At 35.4% G+C, this 24717-nt stretch overlaps 1 protein-coding gene across 5 annotated transcripts in view; it reads left to right on the forward strand.

The window, feature by feature from the left end:
• Nucleotides 1–24717, forward strand: part of ZZZ3 (zinc finger ZZ-type containing 3) — a 118558-nt gene that overhangs the window by 83806 nt on the left and 10035 nt on the right. For 4 of the 5 annotated variants that reach the window (XM_037826880.1, XM_037826881.1, XM_037826877.1 and 1 more), the window contains 5 exons: nucleotides 19620–19758; nucleotides 22536–22683; nucleotides 22771–22886; nucleotides 23570–23641; nucleotides 24392–24493. In XM_037826880.1, coding sequence (XP_037682808.1) covers nucleotides 19620–19758; nucleotides 22536–22683; nucleotides 22771–22886; nucleotides 23570–23641; nucleotides 24392–24493 — 577 coding nt within the window. The remainder of the gene's footprint in view (nucleotides 1–19619; nucleotides 19759–22535; nucleotides 22684–22770; nucleotides 22887–23569; nucleotides 23642–24391; nucleotides 24494–24717) is intronic. The other variant, XM_037826879.1, reaches the window with a different exon arrangement.

Consider the following 24717-nt stretch of genomic DNA (forward strand, 5'->3'; position numbering starts at 1 on the left):
CAATGGGACCTTTCTTTTGACTCTTGATTTTTTTCTTTTTTTTCCTTTCAGCATTTCCTTACTTTCTGATAATACACGATACTCCAGGCTCATATTTCTTGCTTCTAGAAGTCCTAGAGTCAGCCATCTCTGGTTGCCTTTATTAGAGGGTAGTATTAGAAACCACAAATTTGGGCGCTAAGTTTGCTAGTTGTTACTGGGATGTCATTGCTTTCTTTTAGAAGTTTAAACTCATAGAACAAGGAAATATATGTGTGTATAATAACCCATGTATAAAGACATATCTATAGATATTTTTATATGTAATGATTTTTATCTATGTTAATCTCAATATGAGTTCATACTGCTGACTGAAAGCTAATCTGTTACTACATGGATCATTCTATCCTCCTCCCTTTGCTTATCTGAGAATTCCCACAGTGACAAATCTGCATCTCAACATCCAGATTTATTTATGTAATTAATTGTTTAGTTCCAGTGTGTATATTTGTGTGTGTGTGTGTGTGTGTGTGTGTAGCAGTATCAGAATTGTTAACCTTTACCCCAGTGGGAAATAACTTTATCAACTAGAGGACAATGGTTATGTGCAGTTTCTTTTGTTTTACACACTCCATTCATTTCCACCATTACTTAGGTTAGCACCTTTTTCCACCATCGCTTTTGTGAGGTTGTTTCACACATTTATAAAACAGTCTTTTATCACAATTTGTTATCACTTCCTGGGATTCTTTGACCTCCTAAATGATTTTTTTTTAAAATTTATATATGCTAAGTTTCCTTCTTTGTGCTATACAGTTTTATGGGTTTTGACAAATGCATAATATCATATATTCCCCATTGTAATATCACAGAAGAGTTTCACTGCTCTAAAAAATCCCTTGTGCTTCAGCTCATCAATCCTCTCTCCTCTCTCCCAAGCTGCTGGGAACCACTGATCTTTTTATTGTCAGTACAGTTTTGCCTTTTTCAGAATGTCATAAGGTGGAATCATACAATATGTAGCATTTTTAGACTGAACAAATTTATTTTTAAAATGCTCTTTTCTTGTATCTTTAGAAACTTTGTCTAGGAATGACCTTGATGGTATCTAGCCCAAACATCTACCTAATGCAGCACCCCTCTAGAGCATCCTTTAATGGTGGTGTCTATTTGAATGTATCTAGTGCACTCCTTGTTTTTAAATGCAATTTTATTGTGATATACTCACACACCATATAATCCATCTCAAGTATACAGTCAGGAGCACACAGTATCATCATGTAGTTGTGCATTCATTGCCACAATTTTTGAGCATTTTCATTACTCCAAAATAAAGAAAAAATAAAAAATATTAAAAATTTAGAAAATTTTTAAAAAATTAAAAAGAATACCCAAACCATTTCATACTCCCTATCCCCCCTATTATATTGTCATTATTTTATTACTCATCTGCCCATATGGTTAAAGGGTAGCCCACTCCTTTTTGAACTAGCTCATACCATTATTCATTTTAATTTAACAGAATGTCTTTTCTTGTTATTGGGCCTCAGATACCTGCTGGAACGTCTAGTCAATGATGTGAGTTTGACTTTGGAACAACTTAGATTAAGCGTATTTCCTTTTCTCTATAGCAGGTTCTCATTATAAGATGAGCTTAATATCTTATAATTAATTAAGCTTAATTAAGATGGGCTTAATAGATTTTTTCCACCAATTAAATTCTTTGAACTTCTGCTTTTCAGAACCCTACCTGGTTAACAACTTGGATACATCTCAGAAGTTAAATACTGTATTTAAAATATAGTATTCAGTATATAAATTTATAAATTATCTGCCTAATTTTCTATGTGGTTTCCATTGCCAGTTTCATCTTTCAAGTTTCTCTTACAAATTGCTGCCCTAATATCCTTCGAAATGCAAATATTTGCTTCTGTCATCATTGTTCAAAACTTGTAGTTGCTTTCTAATTTATGAATACAGAATGTGCTTCAGAATAATCTTTGGAGTTTTTAAAAAATAGAGATGCTCAAGATCTACTTCCTGAGGGTTCTGGATGTTAAAAGTGATCTCTCCTTTTTGTCAAAGAGGAAACTGCGGGCTCAGTAAGATAACTGACTTGATCATTACCAAAGCTTATCAAAATGGGATGAGAACCTGTATCCTTTGGTACCATGAAGTCTACAGTTCTTGCTACTGGTCATTCAAATTCAAAGACTTCCATATTGTGGCCTTAGCTTGTCCTCATTTTGTATTCTTTCCATACTCTATTACTCACTATTCTCTCAACTTAAATCACACTGGAATGTTCCAAACTCTTTCTGCCTTTCTTGTTGAAATCCTACATCTTTTTCGGAATTCAACTTCTTCTATGAAGCATTGCTTGTATCTCCCAGGAATGGTCACTTTGTTGTTATCATGCTTGCACACATCATAGTCAAATTTTACATGTGTTTTTCTCTTAGAGTATATTAACCATTATAATACTGGAAAATTCTGAGACTTGACTAGGAATTTTTATGCTCTCTAGTTTTTCAGTATTTAAATAATTAAGTACAAATACACATATGCACACCCTTTTACCTAAATTGTAATGGTCTTGAGAATAGGACTGCATGTTTATTATACTTGATTCCTTCACGGTGGTTAATGTAGTGGTATGTATAATGAGCATGCTAATTTGAGTGGGTTCAAAAGTGTTTAGGTTCATACAAGTTCAGGCTAATGTTACATACTTTTTGAACAGCTACTTCATAATTTTTTTTTGCCTGTCATCCTATACTTGTCTACACCATCCTACACTTGTCTTCTTTTCTAGTTCATTGCCAGACTTTTTATTATGTGGTTCAATTCCATCCTGTTAATGTTAATCTAGTATTTTAATTTGCCTGTTACATTTCAGTCCTGATTTTTTTCACCTATAGTATTTGCTGTTTAATCTCAGCTTCATGTCATCCATGAATTTGATAAATATGCCTTTTATGTGTCCATTTAAGTCTTCAAAAAGGATTGGGGCTGTATGTACCTTTAACCACTGAAAAAGCTTCTAGCTACTTTACTATTCTCATTTTCTTCTGTGGTTTTGTTTGTTTTCATCTTTTTGGGAACCTTCTATAGATCTTATGTCTCTTGAACCTTATGATGCTATAAGACAGTATTAAAGAAGTTGAAAAATGGTTTTCCTCTCAAGGATCACAACATATAATAAATAAGATGTACATTTTAGAAACTAAAGGGGTAGGTGTACCTAAAATGTCCTGCCTGCAGGACATATGCTATTAATTGACCTAGTGAAAAGCCATTCCCTTCATAAACCTCTGTCATAATGTTCCTGGTAATTTCCTTCTGGAAGTACCTCTATGAGAGAAAGCTATGAATGCATCATTAGTATACAATGTGACATATGGGGAACTTATTCCTATGGTCTTTTAAAATTTCTTCTTCTCTGAGGGCAGTTATTTGGCATACTTCTGTGTAGGGGCAGAGTTAATAAATCTGGGCCTCGGATATGATTCTTTGTGAATAAAGTGACAATGCTGTATTTATGTATATAATAAAAACTGAATCTGTTTATTACTCAGGAGGAATGTATTGTAATGAGTGACAGAATGGAACAATCCTAGATAGTTAGAAGCTTAGAATTTTTTTTATTTTGAAATAAATTCAAACTTACAGGAACAGTTGCAAAAATAATACAAACCCCATACACAGAACTCCAGCATACCCTAACCCCCCTCCACCGATACCCCAATCTACCAACTTTAATATTTTTTCACTTAACCATTTCCTTCTTTCCCTCCCTGCCTCCCTCTGTCCCTAGCTATCATCCATCATCTGTTGCTCTGTCTTCTGAACATATGAGAGCAAGTTGCACACATCCTTGAACAAATAATATAATTCACATATACATTTTCTATGAACAAGAATATTCATTTATGTAATCACATTAAGTGTAGGTAAGAAGTTCAAGAAATTTAACATTGATATAAAGCTTACGTTCTATATTTCATTTTTTTTCCCTATGTCCCAATTGTGTCCTTTTGAGCCTTTTCTCCTCTTTTCTTAGATCTCATCCAGGATCATCTGTGGCATTTAATTGTCATTATCTATTTAGACTGACTTTTTTTTCAATTGTGGAAACATATCTACAGCATAAATCTTCCCATTCCATCCCCTCCGAAGCATTCCATTTAGTGGGATTAATCACATTCACAGTGTTGCAATGCCATCACCTTCCTGCCATCCATTACTAGAAATTTCCCTTCACCCCAAACAGGAACCCTACACTCATTTCTTATTAACTACCCATTGCCCCTTCCCCACTTCTCGTAACCCATACTCTACTTTTCATCTCTATGATCATATTCTCTGATACTTTCTTTGTGTTTACCATGGGGCTTAAATTTAACATCTTAAGTCTATAACAATCTTGTTTTCTTTGATACCAACTTAACTTCAATAGGACAAATAAATTATGTTCCTATACTCCTCCATTCCCCCACCTTTATGTAAGTCTGGTCAAAAATGACATAATTGACATTGAGTCCAAAACCACTGATTTATCATTACAGTTTATGTATTTTAGATCCTGTAGAAAGTAAATAGTGGAGTTACAAATCAAAATACAGTAGTATTGGTATTTATATTTACCATGTGGTCTTTACTGGAAATCTTTAATTCTTCATGCAGTTTTAGTCAATTGTTTAGTGTCCCTTCCTTTCAGCCTACACAGTTCCCTTTAGCATTTCTTATAGGACTGATCTACTGGTGATGAAGTCCCTTAGCTTTTTATTATCTGGGAATGTTTTCATCTCTTCCTCATTTTTAACTAAACTCCAGGTGTTTGTGAATTTTCTAAGTCTCTGATGGTGGTTGACTTCTATTTGTATTCCATTGTGGTCAGAGAATCTGCTTTGAATAATTTCAATTTTTTTTTAAATTTATTGAGGCTTGTTTTATGTCCCAGCCTGTGATCTATTCTGAAGAAAGTCCCGTGATCACTAGAGAAGAATGTGTATCCTGGTGATCTGGGATGTAATGTTCTATATATGTCTGTTAAATTTCTCTCTCTCTCTCTCTCTCTCTCTCTCTCTCTCTCCTTTCTTTGTTTCTCTGTCAGTAGGGCTCCTTTAGTATCTGAAGTAGGGCAGGTCTTTTATTAGCAAAATCTCTCAGCATTTGTTTGTGAAAAATTTAAGCTCTCCCTCAAATTTGAAGGAGAGCTTTGGAGTATTCTTGATTGGAAATTTCTCTTAGAATTTTAAACATGTCATGCCACTGCCTTCTCGCCCCCATGGTGGCCGCTGAGTAGTCGCATCTTAGTCTTATGTTGTTTCCTTTGTATGTGGTGAATTGCTTTTCTCTTGCTGCTTTCAGAACTTGCTCCTTCTCTTCAGTATTTGACAGTCTGGTCAGAATATGTTTTGGAGTGGGTTTATTTGGATTTATTCTATTTGGAGTTCGCTGGGCATTTATGCTTTGTGTATTTATATTGTGTAGAAGGTTTGGGAAGTTTTCCCCAACAATTTCTTTGAATATTCTTTCTAGACCTTTACCTTTCTCTTCCCCTTCTGGGACACCAATGAGTCTTGTATTTGGACGTTTTATTTTATCTATCATATCACTGAGATCCATTTCTATTTTTTTTATTTTTTTCCCCATTCTTTCTTTTGTTCTTTGATTTTCTGTTTTGTGGTTCTCAAGGTCACTGAGTCATTGTTCAGCTACTTCTAGTCTTGTGCTATGAGTATACAGAATCTTTTTAATTTGGCCAACAGTTTGTTTTATTTCCATAAGATCATCTATTTTTTTATTTACTCTTGGAATTTCTTCTTTATGCTCTTCTAGGGTCTTCTTCATGTCCTTTATATCCTGTGCCATGCTCTTGTTGTTTGTCTTTAGTTCTTTGATTAATTGCTCCAAGTACTGTGTCTCCTCTGATATTTTGATTTGGGTGCTTGGGTTTGGGTTATCCATACTGTCTGTTTTTTTCATATGCTTTAAAATTTTCTATTGTTTTGGGCTCTTGGCATTTGCTTCATTTGATAGTGTTCTTTTAGGATATGAAGGATTATTCAAACCCAAATCTCTGATTTGTCAAATCTCTGATTTGTACGCTTGGTGGCGTACACTTTCTCTAGCTAACCAGCAGATGGTGTCCGTGAGTCACCTATTCCCCTCAAGTCAGTTCTCCCCAACTTTGTCTTTGTGGTGTGTGGAGGTCTGGTTCTTGTGGGGTCCAGCTGGTGCACTTTGGGTGTGTTGTTGGTACTGTCCGCCCTGAATGTGGGACATGTGTCTGAGCGGTTAGGGAGGCAGGGCAGCTTTAATAATCAAACCTCCCAGGTGTTCCTGGAGATTTAAGGCTGTTGCAAAAGTCTAAACCTTCATTTCAGTCTTGCCGCAGATTGTCTCTGCCGGTGACCCACAAGTCCTTGGTATTGGTGTAGGTTCCCTGGGATTTCTGATTGGGTCCCTTTTCCCAGCTTTGCCCTTCCAGGGCCTCTGCTTGGGGGAAGGCTGTGCTACATCACAAGTGCGCGCCATCCCTCAAGGGAAGCCCTGGGCCTCTGGGCCATGCAGGAGTGTTCTCAGCCTGCTGTAAAGACGGCTGAATGGGGTGTGTTAACCTCCCCCTTTTTGCACAGCTCCGCCTTCCCAGTTCTGGGACAACCAGCTGTAGGCGCATGAAAGGCCACTGTCCATGCCCAATATTGTGGTGTGTGCGCGGTGTTGTGGGAAACACTAATCATCACACCTGGTCCCTTGGTGCAGCTCTGGTCTGTGGTTCTGGTGCCAGGCAGGAGCATTCCCAGCCCGCCGGGAAGATGGCTGCAAGGGGCGTGGTTTTTTTCCCCTTTTGTCTCACCTTTGCTGTCCTCGCTCCGAGACAATTAGCAGTGGGTCCACGAAAGGCTGTCTTCCATGCCAGATAATGAGACGTTCACACAGCCCATTCCCGCCGTGCTTCAGTGTGTGGTTCTCACTGCCGTATCTGCAGCTGCTTTTGGGTTTTTTTTTTTAAAAAGGAACTAGTCCGCCTCCAAACGCCAACCCACGGTTTCCCCACACCGCAGCGTGTCTGCCGGACATTCAGCAGGTTCTCTCACTCGTTTCAGAACTCAGTCTCCCGGTTTCACCAAATGCACGGTCCCTGTGGATTTAGCAGACCTTGTCCAGTGGGGCATCTCTGGAACTGGTGTTCTGGGTCACTCTCTGGCTTTTATCTAGTATTTTTCACAGAGGTGTTTTTTTACCCTGTCTCTCCTAGCTTCCATCTTAAGTTCTCCCAGAAGCTTAGAATTTTATAATTCTTTAAGGTTTCACTTAGAAAAAGACTTTTGCAGTCACTTATCTGGCAGTTCTCATTTTATGGCTAAAAAAGTGAGATCCAAGTTTTCATGACTTAAATAAATCCCATAGTTAGCTGCTGATAGAGCAGAGACTTGACCCAGGTCTCCTATGTGAATCTTAAATTAAGTTCTGAAAGATTAGAAGTGATCTCTTGGTAACAGTTTCTTCCTAGAAAATTTCCCTTTTAAAAACAAATTTTGCAATATCTCATACATGTAAGAGTATATAAACTATTTATGTACAGTTATTATGAAATTAAGTATCCTATAATTGTTTAACCACTTCCAGGTTAAGACATAAAATAATTGTAGTATTCCAGAAGTTCCCCATGAATTGTTTCTCAGTTACACCCGTTTCTTCTTCACAGAAGAAACCACAATTTACATTTTTCATAATCATTCTTTTCTATTTTAAAAAGTTTTATGACCTGTGTGTGTGTGTGTGTGTGTGTGTGTGTGTTGCTAAACCATGTTAACTTTTGTGTGTTTTTGAACCTTTTATAAATGGAACTATACTGCATGTACTCTCGTGATATATTATGTTTGTGATATTCATGTATTGATGTAAATAGATGTATTCTATCCATATTCATTGCTGTATAGTATTCTATTGTATGCCTGTACTACACTTTATCCATTCTTCTAGATGGACATTTGGGTTGTTTTTGGTTTTTGTTTATCATGAATAAGGCTGCTATGAATATATGGCTCCTACTGTGTACACTCAAGAGTTTCTTGAGGGTATATACCTAATCATACAATGGTATGTTTATGTCTTGAGGTATGTGCATCTTTAGCCCTACTAATTAATTCCAAACTCAGATATTCTAGTCTTCTGTGAGAGGGCAGTTTATTTCCTGTTCACTCTTGTTCCTAGGGTGTAGCCCTTGAGGATCCCAGCTAAAGTATGAGCTGGTTTCCCAGGTACCTCTACTCTTGGTAGACCCTAGACTTCCAACTTTTGAATTTTTACCATTTTAAACCGCAAGAAACACTGCTCAGCCTTTTGGTCTCTTCTTCTGGATCAGTATATTGTTTTAGGGCAAAAGTGTCCTCAAAACATGTATTTAACTTTTTGGCTTTCATCTTCTGGATCTTTGCCTGGTAGTACCTCATAATCTTGTTAGCTCTTTGATGCTTTTAACAATGTTTTAATATTTTATTCAGGTTTTCTTTTTCTTTTTCTTTTTTTTTTAATTGGTTGTTTTTACTGTAGGAGTTCTGAATTTAAATTTCCAGATGTGGAAATTTGTCCAAGTTTTTAGTTTTAATGTATATTTTTAAAATTTTATTGCAATTGTTCACAAACCTACAATCATCCAAGGATCCAAAGTGCACAATCAGTTGCCCATGGTACCATCATACAGCTGTGCATCCATCACCACAATTTTTTTTCAAATTTTAGAACATTTTCATTACTCCAGAATAGATATAAAGAGAAAAAAGAAAACTCAAATCCTCCCATACCACTAATCAACACCCCCTCCATTATTGACTCATAGTATTGGTATAGTACATTTGTTACTGTTGATGAAAGAATGTTAAAATACTACTAACTGTAGTACATAGTTTGCGATGGGTATATTTTTTCCCTATATACTCCTCTATTATTAAGTTCTAGTTATAGTGTCATACATTTGTTCTAGTTCATGAAAGAGATTTCTACTATTTGTACAGTTAATCATGGACATTGCCCACCAAAAGATTGACTGCTTTATGCATTCCCATATTTTAACTTCCAGCTTTCCTTCTGGTGACATATGTGGCTCTAAGCTTCCCCTTTCCACCACATTGACATACCATTCAGCACTGTTAGTTATTCTCACAGTAATGTGCTACTTCACCTCTGTCCATTTCCAAACACTTAAGTTCAACCTATTTAAACATTCTGCTCATAATAAGCAACCACTTCCCATTCTTTAGCCGCATTCTATATCCTGGTCTCTTATATTGCATGTCTATGAGTTTATGTATTATAATTAGTTCATGTCAGTGAGAACCATACAATATTTGTCCTTATGTGTCTGACTTATTTCACTCAATATGGTGCCCTCAAGGTTTCTTCATCAACCCATTTTTTTTTTTAAGATGGTTTTGTTCACACACCATACATTCCATACTAAGTAAACAATCAGTGGTTCCCTGTATAATCACGTATTTATGCATTCACCAACATCACCACTATCTACATAAGGACATCTCCATTTATTCCACAAAGAAGGAGGAAGAGTCAAAGAAGGTAGAGAGAAAAGAAAAAGAGAGAAAAGGAAAAAAAAAATGACAGCTAGGAAGCAATAAAAGGGAAGATAACATTAAACTAAAGTAGAATAAGAGTCAGACACCATCCCCAGTGCCAAGAGTCCCGTACTCCTCCCTTATGTCCCCCTTTTATAGGTATTTAGCTTTGGGATGCTGCCTTTGTTACGTTAAAGGAATCATAATACAATGTTTCTGTTAACTGTAGTTTCTACTTGGCATTGATTGTATTCTTCCCCTAATACCACCCTATTTTTAACACCTTGCAAGGTTGACATTCATTTGTTCTCTCTCATGTAAAAACATATTTGCACATTTTATCACAATTGTTAAGCATTCTAGGTTTCACTGAGTTATACTGTCCCAGTCTTTATCTTTCCTCTTTCCTTCTGCTGTCCCACATGCTCCTAACCTTTCTCTTTCAACCATACTTGCAGTCATCTTTGTTCAGTGTACTTACATTGTTGAGCTACCATCACCCAAAATTGTGTTCCAAGCTTCTCACTCCTGTTTTTTCCTTTTTGTCTGTAGTGCTCCCTTTAGTATTTCTTGTAGACCAGGTATCTTGTTCACAAACTCTGTCATTGTCTGTTTGTCAGAGAATATTTTAAATTCTCCCTCATATTTGAAGGACAGTTTTGCCGGATGTAGGATTCTTGGTTGGCAGGTTTTCTCTTTCAATATCTTAAATATATCAACACCACTTCCTTCTTGCCTCCATGGTTTCTACTGAGAAATCCGCATATAGTCTTATTAAGCTTCCTTTGTATGTTATGGATCGCTTTTCTCTTGCGGCTTTCAGGAGTCTCTCTTTGTCTTTGATGTTTGATAATCTGATTATTAAGTGTCTTGGCGTAGGTCTATTCAGATCTGTTTGGGGTACGCTGCACTTCTTGAATCTATAATTTTATGTCTTCATAAGATATGGGGAATTTTCATTGATTATTTCCTCCATTCTTGCTTCTACCCCTATTCCCTTCTCTTCTCCTTCTGGGACACCCATGACATGTACATTCATGCATTTCATGTTGTCATTCAGTTCCCTGAGACATTGCCCATACTTTTCCATTCTCTTCCCTATCTGTTCTTTTGTGTGTAGGATTTAAGGTGTCTTTTTCTCCAGTTCCTGAGTGTTTTCTTCTGCCTCTTGAAGTCTGCTGTTGTATATCTCCATTGTGTTTCTCATCTCTTGTGTTGTGCCTTTCATTTCCATAGATTCTGCTAGTAGTTTTACAGACTTTCATTTTCTACTGTGTGTTCACCCAGTGTTTTCTTTAGATCCTTCATCTCTTTTGCCATATCTTCCCTGAACTTGTTGATTTGGTTTTTTATTTGATTTAGCATATTTCTTTGAAAATCTTTGATTGTTTCATTAAAGTGAAAACAATATCTCAGCTGTATCTTAATTGAGGTGTAAGTTTGTTCCTTTGACTGGGCCATATCTTTGTTTTTCCTATTGTAATTTGTAGTTTTCTGTTGTGTAGGCATCTAGTTTCCTTGGTTACCCAAATCAGATTTTCCTGGACCAGAATGGGTTCAGATCTCAGAATGGAGTTATATTCAGGGTGTATCTTAGAAGAATGGCAGGCTTTCCTGTGAGACCTCTAGCAGCTGTGCTTTTCCTAACCTGCTCAGCAGACGGCACCTGTCAGCCTGTCGCTCCTGACTGGTGTAAGGAGGTGTGGCCCCTTTAGTTTCTGTTTGGCTGTTTTCCCCCTGGGGTCTGAGGTCTGAGTTCTGAAGTGAAGGCTGGCCCTAGAGCTGGGCCCCACCTCCTTCCTCTTAGGGAAGATACACCCCTAGGGAGTTATCTTCTGCATTTGAATTGGTGCTTTTGTTATCTCCACCTCTGTCTGGGTCAGAGCACTGCAAACTGAAAATGGTTGAGATGGTCTCCACTGAACCACTCAGGTTGAGAAAGAGAGAAAGGGAAAGAAGTCCCCTTTTCAGAGCCAGTTCACGGCCCTGCAGTTTCGCCCGCTGGTCAGATTGAGCCTCTGGTCTTTCTAGCTCTTTAAGATCAGTCATCTCTAAAAGCCTCCATCTGCTTGTTATGGGCTTTGTCTGTTTGTGGCTTGTATTCAGCAGTCCACATTTGTTAATTACAACCCCAGTTGGAGCTGAGCTGAGCTATATTCGCTGGCTCTGGTAATGCTGGTTTCTCCTACAGTGAGGGCTTGCAGCTCAGCCTGCTGTGGGAGGAGGGGACTCCTGGCATGTTTCCACAGTTTTTACTTACAGATTTTATGCGGCAGTCTTAGCCATTCCACCCAATCCAGGTTAGTGTACGATGTGTGGACAGTCACAGTTGTCCCCCAGCAGTTGTTCCAGATTATTTTCTAGTTGTTCCTGATTGTTTATTCATTGTTCCAGGGGACTAACTAAATTCCATTCCTCTCTAGGCTGCCATCTTGCTGCTCCCTAGTTTCAATATATTTTTTTAATGTTTATTTGATTCCTTTTCAAAGTTACATGTTCATAGTTTCTATTCCCTGTAGATATTTTCGAGCCCATCTTTTATCTTTTTATTCTTATTCTTGGTATATTGTGTCCTTGTGTGCTTGGTAACTTCTTTTTTTAAATGCAGTTTTCTTGAGATATTGTCATGCACCATACAATCCATCTGCAGTAGACAATCAGTGGCTCACAGTATCATCTCATAGTTGTCCTTTCATCACCATGAGCAATTTTAGAACATTTTCATTACTCCAGAAAATGAAATAAAAACAAAACAAAACAAAAATAAAACATCCCATACCCCTTATCCCCCCCATTCTTTTTTTTTTTAACCCATTTTATTCACATACCATACAGTCCATCCTAAGTGTCCAGTCAGTGACTTTTTTGGTATAATCATATAGTTATTAATTCGCCACCACTGTCAACATGAGAGTATTCTCATTTCTTCCCCCAAAAAATCCCCTACCCCTTAGATCCCCATATTATTGACATTTAGCTTTGATATAGTGCCTTTGTTACAATTAATGAAAAAATATTACAATGTTACTATTAACTATAGCCCTTAGTTTGCATTAATTGTATTTTTTCCCATATACCACTATATTATTATTAGCACCTTGTAATAGTGACATATGTTTGTTCTAGTTCATGTAAGAATTTCTTATATTTGTACAATTAATTACCATCATTGTCCAGTCTAGGTTTCACAAAGTTATATAGGCCCCAGTTTTTATCCTTTAGTTTTCCATCTGGTGACATTACATGAGCCTACCCTTCCTCTTTCAATCATACTCACACTCAGCTTTGTTAATCACACTTACAGTATTGTGCTATCCATTTCCAAACATTTACAATCAGCCTTACTAAACATGCTGTACTCCTTAAGCATTGATTGCCCAGTCTCTCCTGATAACCTGTGCTCTTGAATTTAACTCTCAGAGTTTGCTAATTATAGTTGGTTCATATTAATGAGAGCATACAACATTTGTTCTTTTGTTTCTGGCTTAATTTGCTCAATATAATGTCCTCAGGGTTCTTTCATGTTGTTGCATGCATCACAACTTCACCTCCTCCTACAGCTGCACAATATTCCATCGTATGTATATACCACAGTTCACCCTTCCACCCGTCAGTCGATGGACCCTTGGGCCATCTGCATCCTTTGGCATTCGGGCTTGGTAACTTTTTAATGTGAGCTTTACAAGTTATCTTTGAGGACTAGGATGAGTATGTTCCCTGGCCATGCGAAGTCCAGAAACATGAGCTCAAGCTTGTATAGTTCAATACCTGCTCTCAAAGCAAAAGCAACAGAGTTAGTGTGCTCAGTTTGCCTCTCCCAATTTATGCCTTCACTTAGATTTTGGCTGTTAAATAAAGCCTTAGTATTTCACTGGTTCTTCCACGCTTTAAAAACAAACAAGTACCTGGTTTTTTGTTTGCTTGTTTTTAATTCAGCATTTTTAGTTATTTTTTAATACATCGTTGATCTTGATAAGTGATAAGACTTTTATCAGAAGTTGAGGTATTATTTTCTATCTTAACATAAAATATCATGAAAGGCTCTGTATTTTCCTCTAATTACTTCTGGATTTCTGGATTTTCTTAGAAAGTTAGTGGGAGATCATTTGAGAATTATTGAATTTGCAGTTCCCATAGAATCTTTCAGTGGCTGGAGACTTCATGAAGGAAGAGAAACTATCATACATCTTCTATTTTGTGAAAAAGATAATTAGAAAAAAATTGTGTTCTGCTCACATAAAAATAATTTCTGTGAAATCATGTATATTTTGAACTTAGTATTTTGCAGAAAGTAGAAATACCAGTGTTCTAGTTTGCTAATGCTGCGGAATGCAAAACACCAGAGATGGATTGGCTTTTATAAAAAGGGGTTTATTTGGCTACACAGTTACAGTCTTAAGGCCATAAAGTGTCCAAGGTAACACATCAGTAATCGGGTACCTTCACTGAAGGATGGCCAGTGGCTTCCGGAAAACCTCTGTTAGCTAGGAAGGCACGTGGCTGACGTCTGCTCCAAAGTTCTGGTTTCAAAATGGCTTTCTCCCAGGACGTTCCTCTCTAGCAAGCTTGTTCCTCTTCAAAACGTCACTCACAGCTGCACTGAGTTCCTTCTCTTTGAGTCAGCTCATTTATATGGCTCCACTGATCAAGGCCCACCCTGAATGGGGGGGCCATGCCTCCATCGGAATATCCCATCAGAGTCCTCACCCACAGCTGGGTGGGGCACATTTCAAGCAAATCTAATCAGCACCAAAACGTCTGCCCCACAAGACTACATCAAAGAATATGGCTTTTTCTGGGGGACATAATACATTCAAACCGGCACAACCAGAGTAGATTGAAATGATGGAGTGGAGTAACTGAGGCTTCTCCCCACCCCCACCCCAGATCATTTTAAACTGGTGAATTGCTAGGAAGGCTAGAATTTGTTATTGTTTAAAATGTTCTGATGTTACTCAATCTACTTTACCTAGTTTTGTCCTCTTGAGAATAAAATCCAACATACTCCTTGTTCTTATTTCCCGTTTCTTTCTGCTTACCAGTGCATTCAAGTGTGCATGTTCACAAGTGCATATGCACACAAACGTATAAGTATCTGATTATAAATTTTTCTATGCTCTTTTTTCTTACAGTGTAGCTAGACTAATACTTTTATTCTTATGTCACCTTGCTTCCTCCAGCCGGTGTTCCTAGGGAATCTGGTTTCTTTTCCAGTAGTAAAGTATAATGACTAGCTTCTTCATTCTTCAGCATTTTACTTAGGAAAATTATAAAACTTAGAAAAATTAAAAGAATAATATGTGAGTGTCTCTCTGGGTTCACCTAAACTTATCAGTTAAAATTTTGTCACATTTGTTCTCTCCCTCACTTCTTTTCCCTTGCTCCCTTCCTCTCTTACTCCTCCCATTTAAAATACTTTTATTTTTGCTGAGCTATTTGAAAGTAAGTTATAGGCCTAATGGCTCATCACCCTTTTGTGTGATAAAAGCACAAAATGAAGAAACACCTCTCTGTCAAAATTGGTAAAAGACTGTACACAATTACTACTGATGTTCATACATACTTAAAGGAAAATCAAAGACTAGAAATTCCTAAACTCTTCAATTTCAGCAAAACATGCTACTTTCATTTTTTATATACTCACTGAACCACACAAAAGAGAATGATTTTAAAAATTTTGCATATTTTTGCATGGATGCAAGTACAAGGTACAGTTTGCCCACACGTACATGTAAATCTATCAAAATTACTTATCTATTTCTAAAAGCTGAATCATACGAAATGATAATTGCAAGTTTACCTGTGCCAAAGAATACTTAGTTTTACTTTTATTTCATGTCTTCAACATAAAATAAAGACAATTATTATATAATTATATTTACCTAAAATATAAATACCCTTAATGTCTGTATCTAAGTTGTTTTTTCACTACCTTTCAATATCCAAATCCTCTTGAATTCTTTATTAGCTTCTGTCAATATAAAAATACTTATTTGAAAGAGAATACAGACTAAAATCCTGATGTCTAAAAGAGAATCCCAAGGAATTAGCAAACTGGAAGTTAATCTCATTTGCCCAGTTTCTAGACAATAACCAAAAAAGGAGGAAGAGGAGGGGCAGAGGGAAAGGGAAGGAGAACGAGCAGGAGGAGGAAGAGATGGGGGAGGAGGAAAAAAAAAGAGAAAGAAAAAGGAAAGGAAGATTTTATTTTCAACTGAAAGAGAGTACTTGCCAAGGAACCAGGTTTTCATTTCTATTATAGAAACAACTCTTAAGATTTGTAATCTTAAAAATCTAATGAAATATTTTTAAAAATCCAGATTCGGGGACATCTCCAAAAAAAGTGGGCTGGACGCTTTACATAATCATTAAATTGTGTCATTAAAGACAAAAAAAAAAAAAAAGGAAAGCTATTCTAGACCAGGGATCTACAACTGATATAGAACAACTGTTTTTATAAATAAAGTTTAATTAAAATATAGCCATGCTCATTTGTTTACATATTGTCTATGACTGCTTTCTCACTAAAATGACAGAGTAAAGTAGTTGCAACAGAAAAGACACAACCCACACCACAAAGCCTAAAATATCTATTTCTTTAAGAAAAAGTTTGCCAAGTCCTGTTCAGGATTAAAGAATACTAAAAAGACATGGCAACCAAATGCAATACGTAATCTTGATTAGATCCCAGAGAAAATATAGCTATAAAGGAAAAATTTATATATGGATTGTGGATTAAATCATTTTATTATATCACAGTTAAATTGCTGGGGTGTGATAATGGTATTTAAGGTTATGTAGGAGAATGTCTTTATTTTAGGAGATATATACTGTCTTTTACCAATTTTGACAGAGAGGTGTTTCTTCATTTTGTGCTTTTATCACAATTTGGTCCTGGTTTGACCCACTTTAAACTTATGAAACAAGTGTATTTCCTTTTCTACATACCTGTTCATTAAATAAAGAGAGAAATAATATTCTCTTAGAGACTTTGTTTTCTTGTCTGATTACTCTTAGAGTCTTAAATGGTTACATTTCTTACATCTCAGCTCCACCGTAACTAGCTGGTATGATCTCAGCAAGGTACTTAATCTGTGCCTTGCTTTCCTTATATGTAAAATAACGATAGTGATACTACTTGTCTTTAAGCTTATTGTGAGGATAGAGTTATTACACGTAAGTACAAAAATATCCAACGTATAGTACACATTCAATAAATGTTAGAAGCTATTGTTATTTCTATTAATAATATAGTAGTTATAGACTTACCTGTCTCATCTGTTTGTTTCTCTCAAAGCAAAGCTGAATGCAGTGGCAGGTGTGATCTGATCAGCACAGGAGGAAGAATGGTTATTTCCTTTGTCCTAGTCGCCTGTTCTCCTCCCCTCCCCACATTAATTTGGACTAGAGTTGGAGTTCTTTTTTTTTTTTTTAATTCATTATGGAGAACAAACACAAACAAACATACACAAAAGTAGGCAGATTAGTGTAATGAACACACATATTTTCATCATCCAGCTCCAACAACATGGCCAGTCCTGATCTGTTCACACTCATCCATTTCCTTTTCTTCCTCTCTGGTGTAATTGTAGTGCTCCTATTATATTTAAGCTCTGTGCCTGATTTATCTTGATAATTATTGAAACTTTTATGATAGTGCCTTGTTCTCTTAGTAAATAATTTTTGAATTAATGAACAGATGAATCTTGCTTTGGGTTGTTGCCTGGATTAGCTTTTGTAGTTGGCTCTTGGCTGTGTGATGGGTGGATGGGTGGGGACTGTAAATAGATTTGTCTGTTTCGTATTGTTTTTTTTTAAGATGTCGTCCCTGTTTTTTGTGATTCATTTCTGCACAGGAATATATATGGAAATCTTACTGGAAAAATCTCTTGAATACTCTAGTATTTAATTCAAATGACCTGGGATAGAAGACTTGAATTCACTATTGTCTTAAAGACATTTCATTTATTCTAGTCCTTAAATCTTTACCAGAGTTTATCCTAGGCCTTTCAGTCTCATGAACATTTCATCTTGATATAAAAGAGAAGCAAAATAGGGACTAAGAGTTATACTTTCTTTGTCATCTCTGTTGGAAATTTTTTTAGCCAGACTTATCATGAAATAATTTAGACATAGTAAAATTGTTGTAATATATTGGCTGCAGAGAGGCCTTTCTTCTGTTAATTTATTCCAAACGTAATAAAAGGCAACCACCATTGAAATTGACTACACCATTTTTGCAAGCCTCAGCTTATTTTTTTGTAACTCTGTTCTTAACTGTGCCTTATTGTTACTGTGTGTACAGCGGTTTGCTGGGAGTTTAATACACTCACACTTGTTTTTCTATCAGTAATACCAGAAGCATACAGTCCCTGCTTAAAACAGGGTCAATCATATAGAAATAACATGACAACTCTTTGGTTATTCAGCTAGTGGGGTGGGAGTTCTGGAGTTGAAATAGGGCAGTTAAGAGTATTGTAGCAAGGATAGCTTCCAAAACTCAGCTCACTTCTGTTACCCTAAAATTGAGCTTGAGCGAGCCTGCCTAGTAGAAAGAGCCAGCAGAGGCAGAGTTTGTATATTCTGTATCTTCAAAGCCAAAGGACGCTTACTGAAAGTGAGTTTAGACTTAACCTCTAACCTATCCAGGAGCAACTTCTGTAGCTCCCACTCTGCAGTTTAGAATTCAAACTTTTAAATGAAATATCTCTAGCTTGAAAGGAGTTTTACCCTTCAGTGTTACCAGTGTTACCCTTATTATTAAACATCTCAAGGATTAGTTAACAAGGGACTTGAGAACAATAATAAGGTATGTGGTACACAAGGGGCTAAGAAAGCATTCTGACAGTACATTATGCTGCGGTTATGCAGTATAATTGCATTTCAATAGAAGTTTCATCTTTGAAATTGATGCTAGTTTGCTGACTTCTGTATTTAAAGGATTCATTATACTTTTTTATTGCACAGAGCATCTATCCATTTATTTGTTAATTAATTCAAAAGTATTTATTGCACATCTATGTGCTGGGAACTGCTATGCAATTGGATGAACAAGTGAACAAACAGGTGTATCTGCCATTGTGGAGCTTACAGTCTTATGGGAGTTAGAAGGAAATTTATTTGAAGCCACATGGAAAAATTGTTTCACTAATATTTTAAGGAGTTAACCACTTATTTTAAAGTGAACTCGGAGTGACTTTTCCTATATGTGTATTGATATATGTAATTCAGCATCTAATACCTGATTAGATATTAGAGAGGCAGCACAATATGGATAGATACCACTCCCCCCAAAACAAAGACTGGATTAGTATATATATAATATGTGTACCATAGTGAGGTTTCAGGATAATGACAAATAGTAGATTTGTGTGGGTAAAACTATATACTAGCTGTGCTCAATGGACCTGTGCAGGCAGGGAAGTAAAAAATACATCTTTAAGACCCTTCTTCTTTATAAATGCTTAACACCTAAGAGTTGAACATTTGTCTTTATCTTAAATGCTGAGGAAAAAAAATAACAGATTTGTTGAAGAAAAAGCAAACTTCCTTAACAATAGAGAATATAACAGAGCAAATGAGAAGCATGAGACCTGGGATCATGTCTGAATTATGTGACAGTGTCCTGTGACTGTGATTCTGGCAAGAAAATGTGCTTCAGATTCTTTATTCGGACAGAGGACCTGGATTTGGTGATCCCTCCTTGTGCTGAAATTTTGTGGTTTTAATTTTTGTTTTTAATTTAGCTATGTCTTCATGACTGGTTGTTGGAAAGTCAAGATGCTTTCTTATTATCTGTACTTGTTCAGGTTCAAGAAGTAGAAACTTAAGAAGGGAAAAGAAGGCTTTGCTTTCTCTAACTGACATTTTCTGACTAGATACTTCATAATTCAGGAAGACCTACCTCATTTATTCCCTGTAATATGTTTTACTAAACTCTTTCAGGTAACATTAAAAAGACTGTATGACTTAATAGTAGACTATGGCTTGAATTCAGTTTTTATATATTATTGTTACTAGAAAATTTTAGTGAGATATTTTTCTTTGTCTCTGTAGTTATCAGAGACTGTTACAGACGATTGCCGTACTCGAGGCTCAGCGTTCTCAAGCAGTTCAAGACCTTGAAAGTTTAGGCAGACACCAGAGAGAAGCACTAAAAAATCCCATTGGATTTGTGGAAAAACTTCAGAAGAAGGTATACATTGAGCATTTTTAAAGATTTATTAAGGTGTATTTGGTAATAGTCTTTGTTTCTTTTTCTTTTTTTATGGGCATATGCTTTTTAGAAAGTTTAATTTTTCCCCTTCTGTAATTAACCATAGAACTAAAGGCAGGCTACTACCCTCCATCCCCAACCCCACCAAACACAAGAAAATATACCCAAATGAAAAGAGTTAGGTACTTTTATTAGATATTTCTATAGGAATTTGATGTCCTATTTCCTAGCCATTTTTCTGATCTTTTACTGTTACCTTTACCATCTTAGGGTGTCTTTCTCTTCTACTTTCAGGACTTCAGGATTACTGAAACCTTAAAAGAAAAAATACTTTAGTGTTTATTAACTTCTTTTGTTTCTGGTTACTTTTACACATCGACATGTTGAGATAGAAAACAGTGGTGATAAAACCAGAAAAGCTCTGTTAAATGTCTTTAAGGTTATGAGGTTATGGTAGCCAAAATCCATGAGGAGGAAGTATAAATTCTACTTTAAAATGCCTTTTTTTTTTTTTTTTTAATGTAAAAAGCTTCATAATTTTGTTTTCCTTAAAACAGAAGTTTCGTGTTTGGTTAATCATTTAAAAGATACTCATTTTTAAAATAACTTTCTTGGTGTGTAAATCTGGAGATGATCCAGATGTGCATTGGTGTTATAGTAATCATCTTGAATTAGGGACCCACTAATTGCTCATTTGAGAGGCATAAAATTAATTAGCAGCATGTGAAAAGGTTAAGACTGAAAAACTATGAAAAGGAACCTTCTTCTTTGCCTTTTAAAAAAAACCTCTTGATATATTATGACAACTTTAGGTTCTTTAAGGTTACCTGTTTTCAGTGAGCTACAAAAATGGTCCACCAGGTGCTAAGGGGAGCAGCCCTGAGAACTTTATTTCATCTAGATGTATTAATTTATTATTTGGATTTTTCTAGCTGTATTATTTACTTGGCAAACCATGCTGTCAGAGAACGTCAAATATCATAAGAGATATAGAATCTATATATTGATTTGCTAAGACTTCTAAGGTTTATACTCTGCTAAAGTAGGTCCACTTAGATGTTGATTCTGCATTGCTGTTACTAACCAACTTGCTGGTGGCAAAAAGATATAGTACACATTACTTTTAATAGATTCCACTGATATAGGTGGTGTTAGAAAAGTAGATATTAATAAAAATTTGGTAGCAGTCTCATTTATATTCCTGGGCAGGCAAAAGATGCAATTAGGTGTATGTACTAGATTTGTATGCAGTTAATTGTTTTTGGTTTTCTGTTTCCAGGTTTAGTTTCTAAGCTTAGAACTGAATTTCTTTCGCGTTTATCTTAGAAACAAAGATATGATATTGACCATATAAAGAATGTTTTACAGAAATATTCCTAAGTATATTAAATCTAGATGCTTTAATAACCATGAAAGAAAGAGTTATTCCTTGAAAGGAGGTTTTTCTACTAAATTTCTTTAAAAATTCAATTCTTCCATTTTGCTCTGTTTGCTCATACATGCTTAATTAACCTGTTTTCTTTGGGTTTAACATAATATTAAGTTGTTGAGATGTGATATGTTTGTTTTAGTGGGCATCTAAAAACTCCCATAATAAAAGTTGTGGTAGATATGGGTATATAGAATGTGGGGAATGATTGTGACCTGTTAGTTTTGCATGACATTATCATCATTATTTTGAAAGACACCATCTTCTAATTTTGTGAAAGGTGACCCTGAGGCTAATATGTAATATGATGATGATATGATGATGATGATGAAGAAGAAGAAGCAGTAAAAATTGAAACTTCTGCATCACAGAAGAGAGGATTTTGATTGTCAGTTTCAGAATTAAATACCTGATTTTTTTTCTTTCAACTTTTTGTTATGAAAATTTTTAAACACATAGAAAAGCTGAAAGTGTATCCACAGGCTAGATCTTACAATTACCAGTTTACTATATTTGCTTTATCATGTATCTGTCAATCTTTCTATCCATCTGTCCTATCTTACTTTTTTTGATGCATTTCAAAGTTTCTGACATCAGATATAAAAGACTCTAAAACTTCAGCATTCATTTCATTAACTGAAGTTCTTTTTTAAACTTTGTTACTTTCTGTTTAAGGTGAAATTTACATAAAATGAAATTCACAAATCCTAACTGTTACCATTAGATGAGTTCTGACAAATGCATATACCTATGTAACCCAAATCCCTATCAAGATATAGATCATGATATGACCTGGTTTTACTAATTAGGATTAATGACTTCTCTAACTAGAATTGGTAAAATAACTTAAAGGTGTAGTTTTGGATCACAGAATCTCATAATTTTTTGTACAGATTGTGAAAATTGTTGTTATTTAATGAACAAGTCATGAGGATGGAGGTTTATTTAAAATGAATTTTGTGTGCTAAGTCTTATCTGTTACAATCAAACACATTTTATATGCTGATTTTAGATATACCACCTTTTTTTTGCCTTGGTCTTTATATTTATGTTTATATTTATATTTATGTTTATATAGTTCAGCTATAAGACCCTAAAAGTAGTGCTTATAATTTACCAAATTCATTCTTCCTTATCTTCTTTAGCATTTAAAGTTTAGGCTATATAACTTCACTTTATTGACTATTAGATTCAAACAGTGAATATAAATACCTAGTTGATGATTGTTAGAATTTGGATTATCATCTGAAAATTGGACTATGGTTGATTATTTCTTGAATTAAATTGAGACTGTCATTTTGATTTTTTTTTTTTTTTTTTTTTCCAGGCTGATATAGGGCTTCCATATCCACAGAGAGTTGTTCAGTTGCCTGAGATTGCATGGGACCAGTATACCAATAGCCTTGGGAACTTTGAAAGAGAATTTAAAAACCGCAAAAGACATACTAGGAGAGTTAAATTAGTTTTTGATAAAGGTAAGAAATTATATGATAAGAATTTTAAATAGAGAACTATCTGGCAGTGTCTTGCTTTAATAATTCTGTACATGGTCTTGTTTTTAGTAGGTTTACCTGCTAGACCAAAAAGTCCTTTAGATCCTAAGAAGGATGGAGAGTCCCTTTCATACTCCATGTTGCCTTTGAGTGATGGTCCAGAAGGCTCAAACAGTCGTCCTCAGGTAAACTGTATAAAGTGTTTGAGTAGAAAATTTTGAATTGTAGCTAAAACTTCTTAACATTTTGCTGGCTTATGTTCTTAATATTAAAGCAGTCTTTCATGGAAGGTAGTGGGAGTATGAACTTTGAAATTAAGAGAAACCCAGGTTGAAATTCCAACTGCACCACTTCCTAGGATGTAAAACTTGGACATCACTTAAGTTACTTAATGTCCTTAAGCCTCTTATATAAAATAGAGTTAATACTGCTTATGTTGTAGGGTTGTTGTGAGATTAAATGAGTTCTACATGTAATGTGCCTTTTGTAGTTTCTGACGCAGAATAGTTACTTTAACTATTCCATGTATAATGGAATGTAACCAAAATTTGAGTCCTGACCTTGAAATTGGTTAGATGAACCTCGATAGATATTTTACTTTTCCTTCCATTCTGAACTTACATTTCCTTTTCTTCAAAATGACGTTACTATTATCTATAACACAGGATTACTAGGAGTATAAAACCAAGTGAATTAAAGGAATGTAAAAGCATTTTGTAAACATAAAAAATTATGTATATATTAAAAAATAAATTTACTAAAATATTTTAAAAATAATTTAAAATGCCACAATTTGTGTTTTATTTGGCTATATCAAAGGGTAGTCTTTGTTATTTTCTCATTGACAAAAGCCCTATTTTATACGCAGATGATAAGAGGACGTCTGTGTGATGATACCAAACCTGAAACATTTAACCAGTTATGGACTGTAGAAGAACAGGTAATAGATGTTTCTAAATTTTGTAGGTTATAAAAAAAAAAGTAAACCATTAGTAATAGAACTGATATAATGAGTTAAGTGCATATTATATGTAATCTGTTTTAATCCCCTTCTTGAATTTAAAACACTTAGACTTATTTCTGCATACTTTTTCACTTACTTCAAGAATTTTGGATTTTGAGGCTACATGAACTGCTGTTGGAGATAGTTTTTAAAGACAGAACCTGGGTTTTGGGAGAGGGATAGAAAAAGATAGTGAAATGGATGGAATACAGTGGATATTTTTGTAATGCAGCTTTGGGAGAAAGAAACCTGAGGCAGTAAAGCTGAGCCTCAAAGTTCATTCTTGTTTTTGTTGTGGAGGGGGAGCTGACAGTGTCAGGTCAGAGTATTCAAAAGTAAACATTTTCTAGGAAGAAAAGATGGCTACTAGAAATCACTAAGAGGTGTAAAATACCAATTTATTTATTTATTTATTTATTGTTTTCTTGTGCTGTCTTTTTACTTAATAGAAAAGTTTGTAAGGTTTTTCATAGGTTTATTCCCTAATCTCATTTTCCCTATTAAATCTTAAGTTCCTAACTAAAAGTTTTCCTGCCATGAGAATTTCTAGTAAACTAACCCTCAAATTTGATTGGGGAAGTAGTAGTATACTTTGAAATGAAATGTAAATGTATTTATTTCAAAACTCAGTATTCTGAATTGGAAACCTACTTATTTTCTTAAATTTGGTTTTTGGGTTTGGCTTAGAAAAAGCTTGAACAGCTACTCCTGAAATACCCTCCTGAAGAAGTAGAATCTCGCCGCTGGCAGAAGATAGCAGATGAACTGGGCAATAGGACAGCAAAACAGGTAATTGAGGAGATAGCCCCAAACTGGCATGTTTTTGGCAGTTTTCTTGTAAAGAATATGGAGCTAATGTCAACAGATCTGCCACATCATTTTCAGTTACAGAGTGATGTATAGTATGTAGTTTTTTCTTATTGGCATTATATATTTTTGCATTGACTTCAGAGACAATTAGAATTTTGAGTTGCGTCATTACTAAATACTAAAAATGTAGTACGCTTTAATGT

This window comes from Choloepus didactylus, chromosome 2, assembly GCF_015220235.1.
Source record: "Choloepus didactylus isolate mChoDid1 chromosome 2, mChoDid1.pri, whole genome shotgun sequence".
NCBI classification, from domain to species: domain Eukaryota; kingdom Metazoa; phylum Chordata; class Mammalia; order Pilosa; family Megalonychidae; genus Choloepus; species Choloepus didactylus.